This window comes from Guillardia theta (assembly GCF_000315625.1).
Source record: "Guillardia theta CCMP2712 unplaced genomic scaffold GUITHscaffold_39, whole genome shotgun sequence".
Classification (NCBI taxonomy): Eukaryota; class Cryptophyceae; order Pyrenomonadales; family Geminigeraceae; genus Guillardia; species Guillardia theta.
In genome coordinates, this window is record NW_005434635.1 from 73,744 (window position 1) to 96,842 (window position 23,099).

At 57.0% G+C, this 23,099-nt stretch overlaps 1 protein-coding gene across 1 annotated transcript; it reads left to right on the plus strand.

The window, feature by feature from the left end:
* Positions 1-245: 245 nt before the first annotated feature.
* Positions 246-22,083, plus strand: GUITHDRAFT_152912 (hypothetical protein; the record flags this gene model as incomplete). Its single annotated transcript, XM_005831519.1, has 4 exons — positions 246-392; positions 462-830; positions 1,472-1,479; positions 22,066-22,083. The coding sequence occupies 2 exons, from the start codon at positions 246-248 to the stop codon at positions 729-731; spliced, it is 417 nt and encodes a 138-aa protein (XP_005831576.1). The 3' UTR covers positions 732-830; positions 1,472-1,479; positions 22,066-22,083.
* Positions 22,084-23,099: the final 1,016 nt, after the last annotated feature.

Here is a 23,099-nt window from a genome sequence, read left to right on the forward strand (position 1 = left end):
AATCCATGATGAGTAAAATCCATGATGAGTAAAATCCATGATGAGTAAAATCCATGATGAGTAAAATCCATGATGAGTAAAATCCATGATGAGTAAAATCCATGATGAGTAAAATCCATGATGAGTAAAATCGTAGCCAGTGGATATGAATTGAGACCTCATCAGTCATCAGCAACCCCTTCCTGCACCGACCGACGGGATTGTCTGCTAGCTGCTTCCAGATTCAGCCTTCTATCAGCATCTGCATGGACGAGCACATCGTCCCTCACTTCGTCTCTCCCCGCAGGACCCCCTCCCAACACCTCCAGCACCGTAAGCCCAAGGTCGTCCTCACCGTCCACTCCCTCCGTGCCCTTTTCCACCTCCGACAGCCCGACGCTGCTCGCGCCCTGGTAAGCCGCCCTCGCCCTTCTCTCTCCCTCTCACGAGCGCTCTCTGACCATGGCGGCGCGGTCTTGCAGGGCATCTCTCTGACGGCGCTCAAGAACGCGTGCAAGAGGCTGCGCGTAGGCAAGTGGCCGTACAAGAGGCTGCAGCCTGGAGACCAGCAGGCAGACAAGGAGGGATGTCGTGGCGCTGCCTCGCCGGAGAGCTCCAGCCTCGACGAGATGCCAGCGAAGCTAGAGGATAGCGTCGGAGAGGAGCCGAGGGGATCAGGGTGGCTGGGACGGCGGATGGGGTTGGACGCGGAATCGCTACTGGAGGAGGCGATGATGCACGTGAGCAGATAGGAGGCGATGAGAAGGATGGGCGTGGGGAGGAGATGTGACATAGAGATGGTTGCGCTGGAGGAACTTGGGAGTGCTAGAACGGACCGAGGGGAGGTGTTGTGTCCGCATGTCACGGACCGCACGTTTGTTGAGGGACGCGTTATCAGCACTCGGCCTCCTTTCTTAGATCCCCTTGCATGCGCAGCAAGTGTGGTGTTTGTATGCAATTTACTTCAAGTAACCTTAAAGACTTCTATCTTCCCGCTCTCTTTCTCCTCTCGTCCTTTTTTCACTCTTAGCGTCGCCAATCTCTTGGTGGTATATACAATTGAAGGTGAGAAGGTGAAAGAGGACGGGGAAGGAAAGGAAGAGGGCGGAGGAATCCGACTGTGGCCTCGTGATGTCGTCAACTAGATCTGTCCTTGATTGACCTGCATCGTTTTCAGTCGAGAGCCTCCTGCCATTGAGGCAGCGTTGCCGCAAATCTTTGAGAGCCCTAGCCCTTCACTGTCCATGCTGAGGAGGAGGTCAGCTCAGGTCCTGCCTCCACGTCCTTGTACTTCTCTGTCGGGCAGTCTCCATCCCCGCACGCTGAAGACCTTGGAGGATATGGAGAACTGAGACATGCATGACATGGGCGGCTTGCTGCTGGACCCTCCCGATCGATGTGGAACGAGCTCTATCGAGACTGAGCTGGAGAGAGGGCTGAGAGAGGACAACAGCAACTCGAGTCTTTATACGATGCTGAAGGGAGACCCATCAAGATAAAGTCAATTGGCCAGGCGCGCAGCAACTTCGCATGTTTTTCAGACCAAAGCTGAAGTTTTGGAGGCTAAAGTCCGGCAAGTCATGAAGTCTGGTAGGATTGAGTTGCAGCTTTGATATGAGAGTGAATGGACGCATTTTTTTTGCAGCGTGAAACAAGAACAAGAAGAACAAACGAGCAACAGACAAATAGAGCACAGATTGAATTCGTTGCAAAAGGAATCTTTCCGGACTAAAAAACGTTTCAACCAAGATATCTTGATAACCAAGAATGAATCTCGAAACACTCTTAGACAGAAGGTGGGATCATTGCTGGTGCATTTGCCTTCAGAGTGATGGTGGTCGTGACAGGTGAAGCAAGTGAAGCAAGCTCTCCAGGAGCCAAGGTTTGACAAAGGAAAGTGCGTCACCCAAATTACGTTGAACCCTAGCAGCGATCTCATTGCTCTGCCCACAGCATTCTCAGAAGCCGACGCGCAGTCTTGGCTACAACCTGTTCTCACCGCAAAGTCTTACCTTAGCATCATCAAGTTGCTCGGCTTCAAGCATCACATTGGTAAGGGCGCTGCACTGTTTGCCTTCACCGTGGGGGCTCGGTCGAACGCTACGGAAGGAGGTCAAGTCAGAATCGCACCTGCCATTCCTGCAGTTTTGTGAGGGATATCAGTTGCAGTTGAGCTCTGTGAGGGATATCAGTTGCAGTTGAGCTCTGTGAGGGATATCAGTTGCAGTTGAGCTCTGTGAGGGATATCAGTTGCAGTTGAGCTCTGTGAGGGATATCAGTTGCAGTTGAGCTCTGTGAGGTATATCAGTTGCAGATGAGCGATGTTGTTTGCGAGTTTAACGTGAAGCAATCTTGTAATGCGGCTTGGCATGTCTGGGCTCTCTGACGAGCAGCAGACTCTTCGACACTGACATGGAGGAAGCAAGTGGGAGGCGGAGGAATCCATCGGATCAGCTTGCTAGGATCAGATGCCAGTAGGAGAGGTTTAGGAAGCTTTTCTGCCAGAGGTCATTGAAAGATCGAGGTGTCGAAAAATGCTCTTCAGCTGGACCCTGCATGTTGGAGACATGGTGCATGGTGCAGCACAAGGATGCGACTTGGATCCGATGAAGTCTGCAGTGACAGGCTCCTTTAGCATCCGCCGAAAGGGAAGCGCACTACTGTGACGGAGGGCCCCTTCTAGGCCTTCCGTGGCTGCCATCATTGTGAGAGCTGGGTGAGAATTGGGAGGAAGAAGAGAAACAAAAGGGGGAACTATTTGCCAGACACCCATGTTTTACCCGCCAGATGCTGAGGGTAGGCAGGAAATCAACGACAATGTCCAACTCTCTGTTTCCAAATGCTTCCACGCGTCACAAGTGTGCAGTTTGAAAGTGGGGTTGGCATCAGCGGTGATCCCATGAACGATTTGTTCGAGATTTTATGCCAGGCAACCATCCATTGTTCGGCCAGTACCAAACTTTTCTTGCAAACTGGACGAGTTGAAGAAGCAGTCACAACTGAAAGCTTTGGAAGACCTCCAATAGAAGTCCGGCCATATAATCTCAAAAAGATCAACGTGAGTATATTAGAAATATTCTTGACAACACTTTACAAAGTTTGGGTTCGAGACGCTCTCTTTGTTTCAGCTTAAACACAAAAGGCTCGAATGAGGACGATCGGCTGATTTTCATTTTTGTGATTTGGTCATGCTTTCTACGAAGCAATGAGGTGGAAGAGGTACCAGAGGCTGCTCTTGGCATGATCGCATCCGTTCACACCAAGACAGGTACACTACAATGATCAGGTAGGTACCGGGGTTGCTGCTTCTCGCCACGAGGACGGCGCTTTGCATTCAGCGCCTTCTTGCCTGATGCTACTTTCTTTCGGTCGAACGTGTCCAAGGTCCTTCCAAACTTGTCGCAAACCGCCTGCCAAAACTTCATCTCAACCTCGCTTGCTTCATCGCTCAAATACACAACCGATCCCTTCGGTCTAAAAACAAACTCGGAGAGGTTTCTGTAAAAATGGTAGCCTTCGGTCAGGTTAGGGATCTCAAGGTCTTTTGGTAGCCCGATCCTTTCGCACATCATCTCTTGGATTTCTAGTTGCTGCAACATCCTATTGATGTTGCTCATAGACGACTTGCTGCTCATCAGTTCTTGATGGTCGGCTTTAGAGAGACTCTGTTCCAGCAAGGAACAGAGTTTAGAGAGACTCTGTTCCATCTTTTGTTCTTTCCAATCCACGTTATAAATCACTCTCTGGAACAGCAACTCAGGCAAACAACTGTTGGCACATGTACGGCTGATCATTCTTCAGCGCAACAAGAACTGAAACGTACCACACACCTCTGAGATGAGAACGATAGATGGGAATTGAGGTAGTCCTCTATTTTCTCCATCCCCAGGGTCTTTTGGCCCTCGAGCTCGAACTTCTCATAGTGATTTGCGGCTGCAAACAGGTGAATTTGCAAGAAGATACCGTCTCTCTCGTTGGGAGCCTTGTACCCCATGACGACTCGGGCCCAGGAACTCCCGGAGCTCTCGTACCAGCGCCATCGGCCTCACAGAGTCAAGGTTTTCGACCAGCCTGTGTGTCATCTCTGGCAGTGCGGCCTGGCCGATGATCCGAGGCATGCGGCCCGCCATCAGTGCTGCCGCGGCGACTCCGCCATCGTCGGACTCCACTGCCAGCTGGACAATGGTTGAGTCTTGTAGAGCCCAGTAAGCACTAGCCTGGTAGGCTTGAAGATTGGCATGCCGATCATCGGATCATTGAACATCGCCGCAAGTTAAGTTCCCTCCGAAAATCGGTCACCTTCACTTGACTGAACTTCGGAACTGGCCGGCCCCGGGCCACTGGTGGATCACTTTGAGATCTTTTGTTATAATTTCAAAGAGACAGCAACAATTTCAAAATTAATTCCAAATTTCCTCTTGACCCCAACAGTCATGGGCGAGAGGCACGCCTGGTATGGCTCAGGAGGGAATGGCAGGAAGAGGAGAGGAGAGGAGCGAGAAGCGTCTTCATGCTAGAAGTTCCAAGGTTGCGATTTTCTTACTGACAGAAACTTCCTGAGAGATCGGACATATGGCTCCATCTCATTGTCGCGCTATTCTCTGTCTCATAAACATGCTGCTGAGCTGTCAGCTCGTAAGATCAATGGACAGGTGAGCAACACACGCGTATCTAGCACCATCTCATCCCATGCAGGTTCACTCCCGACACGAAACTTCTGGTCGTGCAAGATGATGGTGGAGGCCTGGTAGTATCGGAGCTGAACACAACCACAGGTTTCCAATCTTGTATCCCACACCCGAATTTTCTTGATCTGCTTTCGCAGGGTTGCAAGTGCCAGTGGGATGTGAATTCCCACAATCTCTGACCTCATCTCTCTTCTCTTCTGATTCATACCGCAAGCGCCTTCTCGTTTCCAAGTCAGCCAACGGGGACGAGGAGTCATTGCTGTATGCGGTTTCACTCACGGACTGTGTGACTGTCGAGATGAACATTACGCTCAGTTCTCAGAGGGTGAACCTCTTCTGGAATCCCCTCTACTTCGACTCCCTCGGTGTTCTTGTGGCGCTGATCCCTCCAACCTCCTCGAAGACCGCTCGAGTTCGCGAGTCGTCAGTGTTGTTCATAGATGTAAATAGCGGGCATGCGAGCGTCAAGGCGACGTTGAATGGTACAGTCGCCAACGGCGTGTATGCGCAAGACAGCAAGAATGGATTGTTTTTCTTCTTGCTGACATCTCAGGGCGATCGATACATTGTGTGTTTCTCGATACACGACGAACAGCCTCTCAAGTCATGGCAGAACGACAACTTGTTCGATATTGTCTCAATGCATTTCAACCCTTACACAGGGCACCTGCATGGCATCTTGTCAAATCCGAACCAGTATTACACTCGTTTCATCGAGTTTGATTGGAACAGGACTGGTGTAATCACGGACTTCGATATTCAACCCTATATCCGACTGGTGGATCTTCAAATTTTCTCTTCTAAGAAATCATTTTTTGACAAACAGACGATGATGTTCGGTGATTCGGGGAGTATTGCATACTTTTTCGATGCTGAAAGCTCACAACTCGTCAAATTCGATCTATCCTCACTGCAGTATCAGATTTTTCCGCAATCTGGCCTGACCAACTTTTTGCAACTTTACAGCAATATTCCTGTGATTCAGAATGTGCAGCCAATTCATTTGCAAACCATGACGTACAACAATGTCACGCTGTTTGGAAAGAACTTTGGCGTATCCAGACCCGAGCTTGCTGCCTCCACGTGCGGCGTGCTCACTGTAAATAATAATCTCAACGCTGATTTATCAGTGTCCTGGACCTCCGACACGTCCCTTATGATGCAAGTCCTGCCTCAGAGCGTTCCTGGAATTGTCATTGCGGACCTTTTGATCGAGAGCTATCCGTTCACCGTCCAATATTCTTTCTCCCCTCTTTTTCAATCCTTCTTCCCCAAGCTCGGAAGCCGCCTCTCCCCCGTGAACGTCACCATCACTGGCTCAGGGTTCTGCGGGGACACCCCCTACAGATGCAAATGGAACTTCTCGGAATCTATATTCTTTACAAACTCTTGGTATGTCAACGACACAAGCATTCAGTGCCTCACTCCCTTGGTTGGGGACCTCAGAGCCTCATGTACCGGTACACATTGCGAGACGGTAGGCGTGCTTTCTCTGATCTATAACGCATATTCCATCTACTCGGAGACAAACAGCCTTGCTCATCAATTCCGGGTCATACCTGGCCAACCGTTTACTCTTCGTGAATTTTTCCTGTCCTCTCTGCCAGCTCTCGTGGTAGAAATGCAGATCTCTCCGATAGTAGCGATCCAGGATGAATATGGCAACAACTGCCAAGGAAATTTCGTCATGAACTGTACCGTGTCTTACCTTGAATGTAATCCTACTTGTCGAAATAGAACACAGCAGTACTTCGGAACTCTCCAGGCACCGAGTGTCTTTCAATTCCTCGGCATTGTTGTTCCATACGACGTGTTTGACTTAAAGTTTTACCTCGAGGATGTGAACCTTCAGGTGGCTCCTTTGATGATTGGTCTCAACGCAACGTTCGTGAATGGTCCAGCGACCCTGACGGTCAAACAGCAGCCGATCGATATAGTAAGCTCCTACACTTTCAATCGCGCTGTTGCCGTGGAGGTCCGGGACAAGTGGAATCGATTGATTTCTGACGTGAATGTCAATGTTTCGTTGCACTTGGCAGGACAATCCTCATCATACTCAACTTTATCTGCCTTGCTGAATCAGACTGTCCAAGGCGAGTTCATGGGTGAAACGAAAGCGCAAGCTGTCAATGGAGTTGCTGTCTTCTACAACCTGACAGTGCTGCATGCTGGGTTTGGGTATGTGTTGAAGTTTCAGAGCGGGTCAGTGGAGGCGTCTTCTGCTCCTTTCAATGTTCTTGCAGGGCAGCCAGAGAGGTTGATGTGTCTTCCTCCCTGCATCTCCTTGTATCATTACAAGAGCATGGAAGCGCTGCCCGAGCTCAAAATCGTAGTGCTCGACCCGCTGAACAACGTCGCCAACGTCACGCTCGCCACTCACGTTCAGCTCGTGCAGACATCCTCTGAGTCCATTCAAGGCTCTCTGATCGGGATGAACGAGGAGCAAGCTTCCTTGGGTATCGCCGTCTTCAACGGCTTGGCGGTTGACAAGGTCGGGTCAACCTACTCTCTGCTCTTCACCGCCCCTCAGCTCATGCCGTATGAGACTTCTTCCTTCTCGATCATTGCAGGGGAACCAACGAGGCTGCAAGCCTTCAGTCTCCCCTCTCACGCTGTTTCTCTCCGAGTCTTGGACCCTCAGCCCAAAGTCAAATTCCTGGACGCAGGCAACAATTCGGTCCCCTCCTGCGGGCAAGTCACAGTCTCGGTCACATGCGACTGTGTCAGCGGCAACTCCGTGGAAGGAAATGTCACAGTCGAGCCCTTCGAGCTGGTGGCTCGTTTCACTGACCTCAGGATCCGGGCGGCAGCATCCAACACTCGACTTGTCTTCGAGAGTCCAGGGCTCAACGGCTTCATATCCGACGCCTTTGTTGTCAATTACAGCCTGCCCCATGCCCTGTCTGTCACCAACCTCAGCCAGAGCTTCGTTGCCGGCAGCCCTCAGGACAAAGACGTTGTTGTCGTCGTGCTCGACGAGGGCGGGAATCGAGTCTTCGATCCTTGCTCAATCATGGAGCTGCAGATCGTCAACTTCACCTTTTACGAGCTGGCTCTTGGTCAGTCTCAGGTTCAGTGCGCACAGGGAGAGGGCAGGTTCCCATTGCTGGGCTTCAAGAAGACTGGAAGCTTCTCCCTCCGCTTCCTTTCCGGTCCCTTACAGTCCCAGCTCTTGACCATCCACGTTTCTTCCAGCGTCCCCACGAGCCTCGCCAATACCTCCTCCTTCCCGCGGGTCGCGCAGAGTGGACTGCAACTCTCGCCGATCCCGACTTTCTGCCTGAAAGACAGCGAGGGGAACTTGGTGATCCAGGACGCTCCTGCCGTTGACGTGGATGTGGGCGGCTCGAATTCCCAGTTTCCTCTCTTCGAAGGATGCGCGAAGCTGCATCCCTTCGCCTTGACCTCCGCCGGTCAGACGCTCTTGACAGTCTCGGCTGGGCAGCTTCCCCCCCTCCAGTTCTTCGTCCTTGTCTCGCCGGGCCCTCCGGCTCGCCTCCATGTCGCCACGTCACCGGTGGAGGCAGTTTCAGGCCAGCTCGTGTCCCCAGCTCCGCAGGTGGAGATACTGGATGACTACTCCAACAGGATTCTTGATCACGTTGGAAACGTCAGCGTGGTCACGGACCCTCTCGTCCTGCTGAAGGGGACGAGGATCCATGAATTCGTCCAAGGGGTCGCAACGTTCCCTGACCTCAGCGTCATCGACGCCATCGACGGCCTGAGGCTGAATTTTCAACACGCCAGTTTGAACCTCTCGGCCACGAGCGCAGCCTTCAACGTGACTGCCGACAGCATCTGCTGCCTCTTCGTGAACTCCTCGTCCTCTCCTGTCATTGCGGGAGAGAAGCTGGAGGTGGTCATCAGGCTTGAAGACAGCTTCGGCAACTTGGTTCCCCTCCCTATCGCCGTCGACGTCTCACTCGAAGGTGCTCTGCTCCAAGGGACTCTGTTCGCCACCGCTGTCGGGGGTTTCGCTGTGTTCTCGGATCTTGTGATTACCAAGAAGGGATCGCAGTACCGCCTTGTCTTCAACGCCGTCGGTTTCAAGAACGTCAAGGTCACAGGAGAGCCTTTCAGCGTCCTCCCCAACGACATGTACACCACAGAGGTCTCCGGCTCGGTGTTGAACGGCAACATTTCCAGCATCGACTTCTCTATCAACGCTGGGCTCTACTTGGACAACCTGACGATGAGCCTGGTGGACAGGTTTCACAACAAGCTTGATGGGGAGGAAAGGAACGTGACCTTATCACTCTACAACTCCACGAGGGTGGAGAAGCATCTGAGCTGCCAAGGCCTCTCCTCCTGCCTCGTCTCCCTCAACATGTCCCAGCCAGCCAACAGCACACTGCTGCGAGCGCGACTTGACCTCGAGATTGTCTGCACGGACTTCGACAACGAGAGAGAGCGGCTGACAGTCATCATCGGGTACCAACAGGACCAACATGTCGCCCAACGGAGTTTCATCGACCTTGGGCCCTGGCAAGGCTGCACGGCCAACTGCTCGAAGTATCAGACTGTGCTGCAGAACCTCGACATCATCGACGTGTTCAACGCTGAGAGGACCTCCATCCAGCTCGTCGCCAGCGAGCATGTCAACTTCGCCCCTTGCAACGATATCTTCCTCATCGCCCGCATCCGAGTCGTCATGATCTACGGCTTCGAGCTCTCCTCCAGCTCGCTTGTCGGCACGACTGTTGCGATCAAGTCAGAAGGAACCGCGCTCTCGCACTCCAAGATCAACCTCCCCGGCCTCTATGCCATCGCAAGCTCATCGCCGAACCTGCAGGAGAAGATCACTTGCTGCGTGTCCGTTAGCCTCGGGGTTCCTTACCAGCTCGCCATGCAGACACAGCCTCAGACCTCCGTCTCCACCTTGTCCTTGTCCGTGCAGCCTGTCGTCTCCATCCTGGACATCGGCGGGAACTTGATCAGCGTGAGCGGCATCAGCGTCCGAGTCGAGCTTGCTGACGCGATCTCGACTGAGAGCAAGTACCCGAACCTCCACGGAAACAACACCCTCACCTCCGTTGATGGGCTTGTGAGCTTCACTGACCTCAAGATCGACGTGGCTGGTCAGTTCGTCTTGATTTTCTCCCACATCCAGCACGTCCTCAGCTCAGTGCTGAGCAGCCCCTTCGAGATTCAAGTTGGGGCAGCGAAGCGTCTGCAGCTGAAGGTTCAACCTTCCCTGGTCAACACTGCCGGGGAGATCTTCCCGTCGCAGCCGAAGCTGCGAGCGGTCGATGAGGGCGGCAACGACGTGGAGTGGAGCGAGGGGGAGGTCAGCGTTGAGATCTTTCTCAACGGAGGGATCATCGGAACGCTGAGCGGGAACTCGAAGGCGAGCTTTCAGAACGGGACCCACGAGGCTGACTTCACCGACTTGTCGATCGATAAGAAGGGCGACGGTTACATCCTCATCTTCTCCTCCCCTCCCCTCCTCCCGACCGAGTGCCTCCCGTTTAGCGTCCGCACCGGCAGGCCGCACTCAATGAGGCTCCTGAGAGACACGGGGGACGTGGTAGTCAACCAGGTCTTCCAGGTCATCCTGGAGCTCCTCGACCTCGGCCTCAACCGCGCGGTTGACGACGTCAACGTATCGGTCACCCTCGTCCGCCAGTCCGGGTTCAACTGCTCGGGGTGCCTGCAAGGAAGGGCGACCGCCCAGTCCGTGCAAGGGATCGTCACGTTCCCTGACCTCTACATCAACCAGCAAGTCGTCTCCACCCGCCTCGCCCTCAAGGCAGACAACCTCTCTGCCGTCTACACTCACTCCTTCTCGGTCTGGCTTCCAGAGCAAGTGATCCAAGGGTACATCAGCCTCATCGTCAGCTCCCAGACCTCCAGCAGCGCTGAGCTGAAGGCCCAGCTCGGGTCCGCGCTATCCTCCCTTCTCCTAGTCCAGACCTCTCAGGTGATCGTGCAAGAACTCAACGAGGTGCTTCAAAGGGCCTCCAAGACGTCTTGGACAGCTTCCTTCCTCGTCTTGTCTTCTGTCGTCTCGCCGCACGTATCGTTCAAGGAGCTCGAACGTCTTCTGGGCAGTCGGGGAGTGGAGGCTGTCGTGCTCGAGCTTCGGTTCCAGGCCGCTGCCAACGTGACGGTTGACTCAGACGTCTGGAGTGGATACTGGATGTCGCAGGACGAGCAGCTGGAGGCCAACATCAGGTACCAGCAGGCCTCAAGCTCTCTGGACCTCTACACGAACTTGGAGGCTGATGACGTGGTCTGTACGGGCGAGGTGAGCAGCGGGCGATGGACGCCCGTGGGCAGCTGTTCGTATGACGCATTTACGGTGAGCAGGTGGAGAGAAGGGAGGCCTCCTTGGTCTGCTTCAGGTCCGACGGATCCTCCATGGCAGGGATGTCGCTGTCGATCTCTTCAGCTGGGACTCTGCAGGGGATCTACACAGACTCGTTCTCAACGAACTTCACGAGTTGCAGGTGAAGTTGATCTGACCCCCTCTGGTCGAACTGACCTGTCGCACAGCAAGCCGCAGACTGTCTCCTCCTTCCAGATCTCCCGCCCGTTTGGGGTGATTGGGGCCACGACCTACGACTTCGTATACATCTCCTGCTCAGACAACGCTGGGCAGCCGACGTCAGCTCTGATGGAGGTAGATCACACCTCGCAGAGCTTTATACCCAGGATTGTAAGTTGCTCCTCCTCAGCCCTGAAGCTGCTGCGTCGCTGACTGTCTCATGCCCAGGTGCACCAGAGGAGCGCGATCTCGATCTGGAGCGAGCATATCCAGCTGTGCAGGAGGGACTACATGCTCCTCGCCTACCACTACAACGTGGAGACGCGGAGCTACCAGACCTACTCGGTGCTCTACGACCTCGAGTCCGTGCTGCAGCCCTCCCCACTGATCTCGGAGGTGGCGAGTGTGGAGACGTTTGGAGCTGCGCACATGGAGACCTTCGAGCTCGAGGGGGAAATTTACGTAGCGGTCTCCAACTACTACGACGGTTTCTCGCACAACATCAGCTCCGCCGTCTACCTCATCGAGCAGAACAACTGCATCGACCAGGTCAGCCCGACCACCTACAACTTCAAGCTCGTCCAGAAGATCCCGACGATCGGGGGCATCTGCATGCGGTCTTGGACCCTGGGGACGGTGAGGATGCTCTGCTCCTTGCTCTCGTGACGATGAAGCAGGATCGGTTTCTAGTAGCTCTCAGTCAGGTCTCAGGCTCTCTCCTCTTCATGAAGTGGTCCTCCTCTTCCCAGCAGTTCGAGAGGTTGTACGAGCTCAGCCTCCCGTCCCCCTCGCACGCTGTCGTCTGGACCTCGCAGGACAAGGCGTTTCTCGCCGTCTCCTCCTCCTCTGCCGACACGATTATCCTGCAGCTCAATGCCGCGGGCAACGTGGTGCAGAATAGCTCGCTCTCGACCGGGCCCTCCTTCTCTGTCCGGCGCTTCTCCTGGGACGGCGACAACTGCCTGTCCCTGGCGATCAGGAGCGAGCAGCTGGTGAACTTCAATGGCCTAGCAGAGGTTCACTGTCAGAGCCTGTGGGGCGGAGGAGGATGGAGGCGGCGCCTGGCCTTCCCAGCCGAGTCTTCGTCTCCACCGCTCTACGTCTCGTTGGGAGGGATGAGTCTCTTCATCTCCATCCTGAGGTAAGCTCTCTTTCATAAGCTCCCTCCCTCCTCTGACTGCTGGGCTGCAGCTGGGGAGAGGGGATCACTTTGCTCCCAATCGCTCCCTTCGAGCTCCTCCTGACGGTCGACTCGGTCGTCTTCGACGGCTTCCTGCCCTCCTCCTTGAACTTCACACAGAACCTGACGAGCATCCGTCTTGTGTCGGGGGACAGCGTCTCTTCTGCTCTCTGCATGAGAAACTTGCGCTACCCAGCGACACAGCTTCCCGCCCTGAACCGCACTCTCTGCCTCTCCGTCGTCGGCGAGCTCTCTCACCAGAGCCAATGCGTGTGCAAGCCGGTCGACGAGACGAACTGCGCAATCTTCTACGATGTCGCACTTGACGTTCCCTGTGAGCGCGAGGTGTTCTCCTCAAGTTCAAGGTTCCTTAGGTGAAGCTGCATGCTTGTTCGTTACTCATAGGCCTTTGTGCTCGCCCCCCTCCCAATCCTTCTCTCTCCTCCTCCTCTTCCTCCTCCTCCTCTTCCACTTCCTCCTCCTCTTCCTCCTCCTCTCGGGCTCATGGACCTTGAGCTCATGAGACTTCTATGTAGGAATCCCAAGATCGCAGTCGATGTCTCTGAGAGCTACCCCAACCGGGATGGCCCGGGGGCGAAACTGCCGGCGAATCTCAAGCTCAAGGTCCTTCGTGTGGAGTCGCAGGTGGCCGGCGGCACCTCCGCTCTCGTCGTCGGTCTTCCTTTCCTAGTTGAGCTCTGGATCGCTGACTGTATCGGACAACCCGTCGACTTTCACAGCTTCTTCAGCAGCAACTCGAGCTTGATCGTGCAGCTCGACGGCACAACTGTCACCTCTCGGAGGCACGAGAGGAGGAACGAGTCGTACGTGTTCTACTTCGAGGGCAACAGAGTCTTGCAGGCCAGCCAGGCAGCCCAGGTGCTCGTTCAGTACCAGGATGATGTCAACAATATCTCCTCCGATGTCTTCCACCTCCCGGTAGCGCAGGGGATGTGGATGATGAGCAGGAACGCGTCCGTCAGGTTCCTCCCGGGGGCCTCCATCACGGTAGTCCACAAGGCTCTCATCTCCTTCGGTGGCCTCCAAGGCCCCGACCCATCCAACGTCCTCGTCGCCTACCAGCCCGAGCTTGACCTTGTCATCCTCCTGCCGCCAGCGGCAGGCAGCGCCCCGAGCCCGCGCGCGTATCATGCAGCGTGCGAGGACCAGGGGAGGTTGTGGATCCAGGGAGGAGAGGCGAGGGGGCAGATGTTGGGCGGGCTGTTCATGTACGACGGGACCTCTTGGTCAGACTTCTCCGGCATGCCGGGAGAGCCGATGCTGGCACACCATGAGATGATAAGCGACGGAAGCAGCCTGACCCTGTTCCCAAGGAGGAGCCTAGCAAACGCCCTCGCCGTCTATGTGTGGAAGTGAGTGATGAGAGGAGGAGGAGGAGGAGGAGGAAGAAGAGGAGGAGGAGGAGGAGGAGAGATAGAAAAGATAGTGAGAGGAAAGTGAGGAGGAGGATATCGTCTTGCTGCCTGACCTCATTCCGACAGCTTTGCATGGAGCAACTGGAATGCCTTCGAGCTGTTCGGGGTGACCGACACGGAGGAAGTGACGTCTCTGTACGTCAGCGAGCTACATCAGGTCGTCTTCTTCTCAGGCAAGGGGTCAAGCTGGATCTTCGACCTCAACGAGAGGGCCTGGAGGCCTGGGACTCGAACCCCCGACCTCGAGCTCCTTGTATCGCTGCAGCCTCAGCGTCTGGTGTGGGTCCAATCGAGGTCCGTCAAGTTTTCACCTGTCGCTGTTCCCAGCTCCTCACAGCTCCTTGCCAGGCTCGTGGTCTTCTCCAGCAGCGAGTCCAAGTGTGTCTCCCTCTCCATCCTCAACTCGTCCGTCGCTCCTTCCGGTGCCCCCCCCCTCCCTCTTCCCCCTTCCCCTTCCTCTCTCGTGCTCCAAGCGCCGACTGCCCCAGCTGACAACTCTCGTCAGGTGAACTACAGCTCTCTCTGCTCCCCTCCGTGCAGTTCCTCGGGTCGGGCTTCTGCTACAGGGACAGCAACATCTCGACCATCGTCGCGCTCTCAGACAGGCAGCTCTACGGCTTCACTACCTCCACGGGCAACGAGTCCCATAGTTCTGCCGTCGTCGTATCCCTAGAGCCTGCCTTGGCCCTCACGGCCTCCATGTGGGACCGCTGTTCCTTCCTGTCCTTTGCCGGAGAAGCCATCGCTCCTCCTCCTCAGGTTCCCCCCTGCCCCTTCCCCAGTCTCGTCAGCTCATCCCGCCTTTCAGATCCAATTGCTCGACATGCTCGGCACGGGAGTCCGGGGCTACGTGGGCGCGAGGGAGGTGAAGCTTTTGGTCGACGGGGCCATGGAGCCTCTGGCATCCATGACGGTAAGATCCTCGTCCTTATCCTCCCCCAGCTGACCGCCAGCTATCAGATGAGCTCGGTCAGCTCACCGTTCTTGCACCTCATCCTCACTCAGAGCGCGAACTACACCCTCAGGTTCCTCTCCCCGGGCCTCTTCTCTCCCCAGATCTGCACCCTCCGGGTCCTTCCCGGGGTGCTGGCGTCGGCAGACTTCGAACCCCCCTCCCTCGTCTACAGGAACACGACCTTCGGGGTCCAGCCCAGGATAGTGCTGAGGGACAGCTACGGGAACCTCCTGGCGGACGACAGCTGGACTAACATCACCATCTGCCTCGAGCTTCAGCCCTCGGACTCGATGGCTCTAGAGGGAACGAGGACACTGACATCCTACCACGGGCAAGTGCAGTGGACCGACCTGAGAGTCATGGCGGCCTCCGGGTCCTCCTTCCAGCTTGTCATCCAGTCGCCGACCCGAACTGTCTATCGTTCCGCTCCCCTTGCCTTCACCCCCATCAGTCAGTCTCAGCTGCAAGCTCAGCTGGACGCCCAGCAGACGTCGGAGAAGGCATTCGGTGCCAATGTCAGCCTCGTCATGCTTGACTTTCCCTTCCACGTCATCGAGGGATACGAGCTCGAGGTGCAGCTCAACGTCCTCAACGCCTCCTCCTCGGCTCCCGCCCCCTTCTCCGGCGCGTCGGCGGCGACGCTTTCCAACGGAGTCGCTGTATTCACCGACTTGCAGATCCCGCGAGCAGGAGGCTACCTGCTGGTGTTCAGCTGTGCCAGTGGCAGCACAGTCAACAGCCTCATCCAAGTGGTCCATGGCTTGCCGCACAGGATTCAGATCGAGGCTTTCCCTCCCTCTGCTACTGTCGGCTCCTCCCTGCTCCTCCCTCCCGTCCTGGTCCTGTTGGACGCTGCTGACAACCTGGTCAACACCGACTACTCGGAGGCGATGACGGTCACTTCGCAGCCCTCCAGCGCCCCTTTGCAAGGGATCACGTCGGAGTTGTCACGGCAGGGAGTTTTCACCTTCACGGACCTTCGGGTGTACGAGACGGGCAACTTCACCTTGACCTTCCACTTCGCCGTCAACGACTTGAACGCTTCCGCCAGGGTCTTCATCGAGGTCGGCAGCCCTGTCAGGCTCTTCATCACTCAGCAGCCGGAAGGAAACGTCTCCAACTTGACGCTCTACGTGCAGCCGAGGCTGGGGCTGAAGGACGTGGGTGGAAACCTTGTGTCTCCCTCCTCCTCCCTTCCCAACTTCACAGTCTTCGCTCAGGCGTACCCGGCAGCACCTGATGCTTCCAGCATGCTTCGTGTCTTATCGCAAGTCCCTCTCTCCTCCCCTCGGGCGATGTTGCCCTTCATCGTCAACGGCAGGAGTTTCGTCGCCGTCGCAACTGACCAGCTCAACAATGACGCCTCCACCAGTCAAAACCTCCCGCTGCTCTCCGTCATCTTCGAGTTCGACGTCAGCGGAGGCCTCACGAGGAGGCTGGCGGTGCCGAGCATGAAGGCGTCGGACTTTAGCTTCTTCCAGGAGCAGCAGAGCTCGTTCCTCGTCCTCGCCAACTACTTCGACCCCCTCCGACAGTCCTACTCGTGCAAGACCCTCGTCTTCTCCTTCGATTCTTCGCAGCCCCCGACCCTGCACGTTGTGCAGGAGCTGCCGACCTACGGAGCTTCCAGGCTGAGATCCTTCCAGATGGGAGGCAGAACTTTCCTTGCGGTTGCCAACCAAGGCGATCGGACGTCCCCCGCTGTCTCGTCGGTTTACGCGTTTGACAAATCGACCAGTCAGTTCTCGGTGGTCGATGAGTTTGAGACGCACCTGGCGACTGACTTCGAGCACGTAGAGGTGAGAGGGGGAAGAGAAGGAAGGGAATGGGAATGAGGGGAGGCGAAGGGGAATGGGGGAGGTAGGGAGAGCAAGAGGGGAAGAAGGGAAGGAGGCGGAGGAGGAGGGAGCAAGAGGGGAAGGGGGTGGGGAAGGAGTTGGATTTAACAATTTCCATGGCGGCAGGTGCAGAGTGAGAACCTGCTAATTGTCACGAATCAGGTGAGGAGAGAGGAGGAAGGGAAGGGAAAAGAGGAGGAGAGGAGGAGAGGAGGAGAGGAGGAAGAGTTCCCTGTCCTGAGACGAGGTCCAGTACAACTTCACTCAGAGGAGCTTCACGGCCACGTGCCATGTCTACCGGTGGAGGAGCGAGAAATTTGACCTGCAACAAGAGATTTCCTTTGGTAGATCCTCCCGCGGCTGACGGCACGTTTGCTGACATGGCTATTAGATGGCGCCTTGAGCGCGAACAGCTTCTCCATGGGCGACCGCGTCTTCCTCCTCCTGTCTGGGAGGACAGACACGTATCAGGCCACGAGCAAGCTCTTCCGCTACGACGTCCCTTCCAACCTGTTTGAGTTGGTGCAGACTGTGGAGGTAAAAGTTTATCTAACTCTAGTTTCTCCTCCTCACTGTGACTTCAGGACCTCTTCTTCCCCCGCAAGAGCGTCTCTTTCGATCTCCTCCCTCTCTCCACGGGCTTGTTTGCCTTTCAAGTCTCGCCGGCTGCTCGAGCGTACGACTTGAGGGCGTACAACCTGACGGAGGAGGGGATCATTCCAGCTCTGACCGACCTGCTGCACTTTGAGGGTCTGCCGGAGGAGGAAGTAGTCTTCCATCACCCGCAGGGAGAAACTCTCCTCCTCCTCTCCTCATCGCAGGCGGTCCAAGTCAGGCAGGTCTATCCTCACCCCGTCCTGCGCGGGCGGCGACACGTCACCGGCTCCCACGAATTCACCTTCACTGACCTGGCGGTCGAGCAGGTGGGGACTTTTGTCCTTACCTTCTCCTCCTGGCCGGAACTCCTGCCAGCCGTCTCGACCTCCTTCACCATCCTCGTGGGACCCCCGGCAAGGTTGTCCTTCGCCTCCTCCATTGGAAGCGTGACTGGTGCGAGAGGTTCGAGTACCTCCGGGCTCGCTGACTTGCTTTCAGTCGGTCAAAACTTCTCCTCTCCTCTACGAGTTCTGCTCCTTGACGCCGGCGGCAACGTGGCGGCGCAGGATCAGAACGTTTCCATTCAGTTGGTGTCCTCGACGTCAACATCGGCAAACTTCATGCTCCTGCCCGCTGCTTCAGATCTTTCGTTCACCTTGACAGACACGGTGAGATCAGGGAGGAGGAGGAGGAGGAGCAGGAGGAGGAGCAGGAGCAGGAGCAGGAGCAGGGGGACAGGAGAGCAGAGGAAAGGAGAGAGAAGGGGGAGGGAAGGGGAGGAGAGAGGAGAGGGAGACAGAGCACGAGGGTCGAGGCAGAGCGAGGAGGGAGTGAATTTACGATCGTGATGCAGGTCACAAGCATGTCAGTGAATGGTGTCGCCACCTTTGCCTCCATCAGCGTCCCCACCGTTACCGACAGCATCCTCCTCATCGCCTCCTCCCCCTCCCTCCCTCCCGCTCGCAGCAACTCGTTCGCTGTGCTCCCCGGGCGGCCTGCGAGCCTCGAGATCCTGCAGGAGCCGCAGGGGGGGTATGGAGGGAGAGAGCTGCTGGTGCAGCCAAAGCTGAAGCTGCTGGATGTGGGAGGAAACCTTGCTGACGTGGCGGGGGGAGCGACGGTAAGGATCAGCATCGCGCAGGAAGCTTGCGGCATCAGCGCCATAGCTGGAGGAGCGTCGCAAGTCGCTCGCTCCTCCATCGTCACCTTCACCGACCTCAGCGTCGTCCCCCGTGCTGTCAGCTGTCAGGTGCGAGAGGAGAGGGGATGTAAACTCGCCTGCTCTGACTTTCACCTTGTGCCAGCTCAAGTTTGTGGTGGAGGAGCTTGCTAGCGCCGGGGGAACTTGTCGGGGGCCGGCCAACCCTTGTCACGCCCTCTCCTCCCCCTTCGCCTCCCTGTCCTCGCTGCCCACTCAAGTCCTCATGCTCCCCGTTACTCTCCAAGTCGGAGCTGCCAACCTGACTTCGGGTAGCTTCACCGTCAAGACGAGCTGCGTGCCGGAGCAGCTGGGGGATCTGGTGGGCCTGTACGTGTCATACGGAGAAACTTTCCTGTCTGAGGTAGCGACTCGCCTTAGTTCCTCCCCGCAGAGCCCAGGGCCCATGCTCTCCTTCAACGTCACTCAGTTTACCTCCCAGCCCCTCCCTGCCAACGTGACGGCCGTCAACTTCTGCATCACCAGCCCAGCAGCCGCCACCAACTTCCTCCTGCTCGGCTCCAACGCTCACTACGAGGCTCACGGGCTCTACAGGCTCGTCAGGGTGGAGGGCAGCAGCCCGGTCTTCAGTCAGTCGCAGCCGGACTATGTTGTTATCAACGTGAGCAACGAGAGCTTGAGCGGCGTGTACGGCAGCACTCAGACATGGAGGAACTCGAAGCCGATCTACAAGAGAGGAGGAGGCAATCAGTTCCTCTCTTGGTCTGCAGACCAGACGTGGCAGATCGCTCCTGACTGGCTCGCTCCTCCTGTCCTCACAGTCATGCCGGAGGACATCTCTACGGAAGTAGAGGCGCACGAGCTGCTGTACGACCTGAGCGATGGGTATTGGAAGGTGAGGAGGGGCAGCGGGGAAGTCAGCGTGCGAGGGATGGGAACGGCGGACGATCCCTCCTCGGTGATGTCGTGGGAGGAGGCGGAGGTGGGAAACTTCACGGAGAACTGGAGGATCGGGATGATGAAGCAGCCGACGGTGAACATGGCAGATGAGCTCAACAACCCGGTGACGAGCAACCTGACGGTCTCAGCGGCTGTGGTCTCCTACAGCAACTTCTCCTACTACAAGGTCGGCAGCAGGAGGATGGAAGCGTTCGCCCTCAAGAGTCTCTTCCTCCCCGACGGAGGCTTCTTCATCGCGGGAGCGAGGGTAGCTGCTCCCTCCTGCGCCAACTGTTCCTCTCCCCCTCCCACTCGCTCCTCCCTCCTCAGGTACTCCGATAGCAGAGGCCACAGCATGGCAGCCGTCACCAACGGGAACCTCGAGAGCGAGGGAGCTTGTCCGCGAGCTTGGAGCTGCGCAGGGAAAGTCGAGACAAGCTTCCTCCGCCCCGACGGCGTTCTGACCCTCGACGAGCTTGAATTCTCCGTCCCCTTCAACCGCTCCAGGAAGAGCCCTGGGGCTCTGCTGGGCCCTGAATACGGGAGGATTTCTCAGCTCTTCCTCAAGGGAGCGCGAGCTGGGGACCGGGTCAGCCTCTCCTTCCTCGCGGGCCTCTTCACCGACGTGACGTATACGCACGAGGTCGGGGGGCTGACGGTGAAGGTCAACGAGCAGGTGGTGTTTGGACCGGTGTTCCCTCCTCCTCTGTCGGTGGCGGGGCTCACCAGGTACAACTTCACCCTAGTGGTGCAGGAGGGGATGGTGGGAGGGAGCGAGCTACACCTGGAGATGCGCTCCTCCTCCTCCTCGTTCGCTCCCGTCGCCCAGGTCATGGTGGCGGCGGTTCAGGTGGACGAGCACGTGTCCTCGTCCTCCTTCCAAGGGAAAGAGCTCACAGGCACGCGCTCTCATGCAGGGCTGGAGGGAAGGTACAACCTGACGGACCTCGTGCTGTTGAACCAGTCGGTGTGGAGGGGAGGAGGAGCAGGCGGAAACGTCTCCTTCCTCTTCTTCTTCCCTCCCGCTGGCGTGTGGATTGTGATCAGCCAGCAGTCCCTTGCCTCCGACGGCATCCCGGAGCTGCTGGCGCTGGGCTCCTCCTCTGCCTTGTTCGAGCCATGGCGGGAAGTGTTGTCGGAGTCGAACAGGAGCAGGAGCGCAGAGGAGGTCTGGAGCCTGGTCTTCTCCTTCAGCGAGGACGAGCACCGCTACAACCTCGATATCTCGCTTGCCGACGCGCTCGAGGCCCTGAGGCCGCAGGCCCTGCTGCTCTCGGGCATGGCCGTGGCCGTTGAGAGCCTCTCGGCCTCCTGCGCGGGCCCAGATCGCCTCCACCTGCTCGCGTTCGCCTCCTACTACGACGAGGAGCGGCGGAGCTACCAGACGCACTCTCCGGTCTACCGGCTGCTCCCCTCCCCGCCGACTCGGCGACGCTGCTGCAGGCGCTGCCGACGACCGGAGCCAAGGACTTGAAGCATTTCAGCATGGCAGGTAGGGAGTGGCTGGCAGTGGCAAACAACTTCGACGGGGTCAGTAGGAAGATCTTCTCCTCCCTCTTCCTGTGGCGGGCGTGCCAGTTCCAGGAGCAGCAGCGGCTGCTCACCGACGGGGCCCTGCAGTTTGAATTCGCCAGCACCAGCAACCTGAGCCTCCTCCTCCTCTCGCAGAGCGACCCTGCCGCTGACCGTCACTCCCTCCGCGTTTTCCTCTTCGACCCGAGCACACAGCTCTTCGAGGACAGCTCGAGCATCGCTCTGCCTTCAGAGACGCGCATTGCGGCAGCTGTGGAGCAGGACGAGTGCTACGTAGCCGCTGCCGGCTCCTGCTCTTCGTGCTCGGCTCTCTACAGGATCCGAGGAGGAATGGTGGAGAAGGTGCAGGAGTTGAGCATAGCGGCAACGCGCGTCTCCTCCTTCGCTATCGGCTCGCGGAGCTTCTTCGCGTTCGCGGGCTCGAGCATGGGGGTGGTGGAGGTGTCGCTGATGTACCTGGCGGGAGGGGTGCTGCATGCTCACGTACCGAGGAAGCAGAGCAGCATGGTGGCGGAGGGAGAGACTTGCTCTAGCATTGAGCTGTTGCGCATGCGAGGAAGAAATTTGCTGCTCGTCCTCGTCGACGATCGTCTGCACACGTGGGAGGTACGGATCTACCCCCTCGCTTCCCTCCCTCTTCCTTCCCCTCTTCTCTCCTAACTCTGTCGCCTGTCCCCCTGACTCTTCTCCAGCTCCTTACCGGACAGCTCGAGGGCGGAATCTCGAGCGTGGAGGCGGAGGCGGTGGAGGGAGTGGCGGAGTTCAGGGGCGTCGTGCAGGCGAGGCCGAGGGAGGAGAAACTTTCAACCTCCTGGGAGCTCTGGACGGAGAGGACGCGGGAGAATTCCCTTCCTGCAAACGACCTGAAGGTGGTGGGGGGCATGGAGGAGTGTAGAAAATGGTCACAGTGAAGCGATTTAATCAACAGAAGCGTGAGGGTGATGAGAGGAGGAGGAGGAGGAGGAGGAGGAGGAGGAGGCTGCAGTTGACACCTACCCTGTCCCTCTCCCCTTGCTAACTCTCCTCTTCCCTCCTCCTCTGCTTCTCCTCGGGCCATCCTATTCTCTTCTCCTCTCCTCTTCTGCGTTACGATGTGTCGGTCAGCGACAGCAGCAGCTCCCTCCTCTTCTCCTGCGGGAGGTTCTACACACTCTGTCAGTCGCCTCCTCCTGCCCAGCACCATCTCCACCTGCAGCGCCGACTTGAGGCCCTCGAGCACGGCAGACGCGTCCTGACCCGCGAGCTTCGAAACCGTCTGCAAAGAGTCAGGGAGGAGGAGAGGCAGGGAGGAGGAGAGGCAGGGAGGAGGAGAGGCAGGGAGGAGATGAACAGGAGAAGGGGGGGCGGGCAGTAGCAGTAGAGGAGGGCGAGTGAGACGAGGGGAGGAGAGGGTGGGAGATGAGGTGGAAGAAGTCGTGGTGGTAAGGGTGGTGGTGGTGGTGTCGCGAGGAGGAGGAGGAGGAGGAGGAGGAGGAGGAGGGCGCAGACCTCTGCGATGTTTTTGTGCGCCGTTTGTGCGAGAAGTGATTGAAGCTCCGACGAGTTGCTGGGAGGCACATGAGAACTCAAGGAGAAATATGAGGAGACAAAGAGGAAGAAAGGAGAGGAGCAGAAGAGCAGGAGAGCAGAAGGCAGCCTACCTCTCGAGGAAGTCAGCGATGCGATGATCTCGTTCGATCTGTAAACAGAGTTAGGCTGGGGAGGAGGACGAGGAGGAGTGAGAGGGAGCAGGAGGAGTGAGTGGAAGGAAAGAGAGAGCAGTAAGGGGGAAGCAGTCCGAATGCTCCACCGTGTTCGGCATCTTCTTATCCGCGTCCTCGTTCGTTTCTTGTCCTGCCGTTCTCTCAGCATGAAGAACTGACTCCCTCCTCCTCCTCCTCCTCCTCCTCCTGCCCCTCCTCCTTCCCTTGTCCCTCCTTCTCTCTCCCCTTCCTTACCCTGAGGAATTTCATTGGCTTCATCCTCGTCCAGCATTCGCGGTCTTTTGTCCTTCACCTGGTTTGCTTAAGCCCCAATCTGTCCCGTCCTCCTGCTCCTCTTCCATCCTTCTCTTCCTCTTCCCTCTCCTCCTCCCTCTCCTGCTCCTTCACTCTTTCTGCTCTCCTTCTTCCCTTGCCTCCCCCCCCCCCCCTTCTTCTTCTCTCCTTCTTCCCTCGCCTCCTTCTCTCCCCCCCTCCTCTTCTTCTCGACCTGCGCGCGGTACAGCTGTCGCATCTTCTCGCTGTGGCTCTTTCTGCTTCCCTCGGGGTCCGCCAGCTTCAGTTCACGCAAGCAATTGTTCTCCGCTGAGAGACAGTCAGCAAAGAGA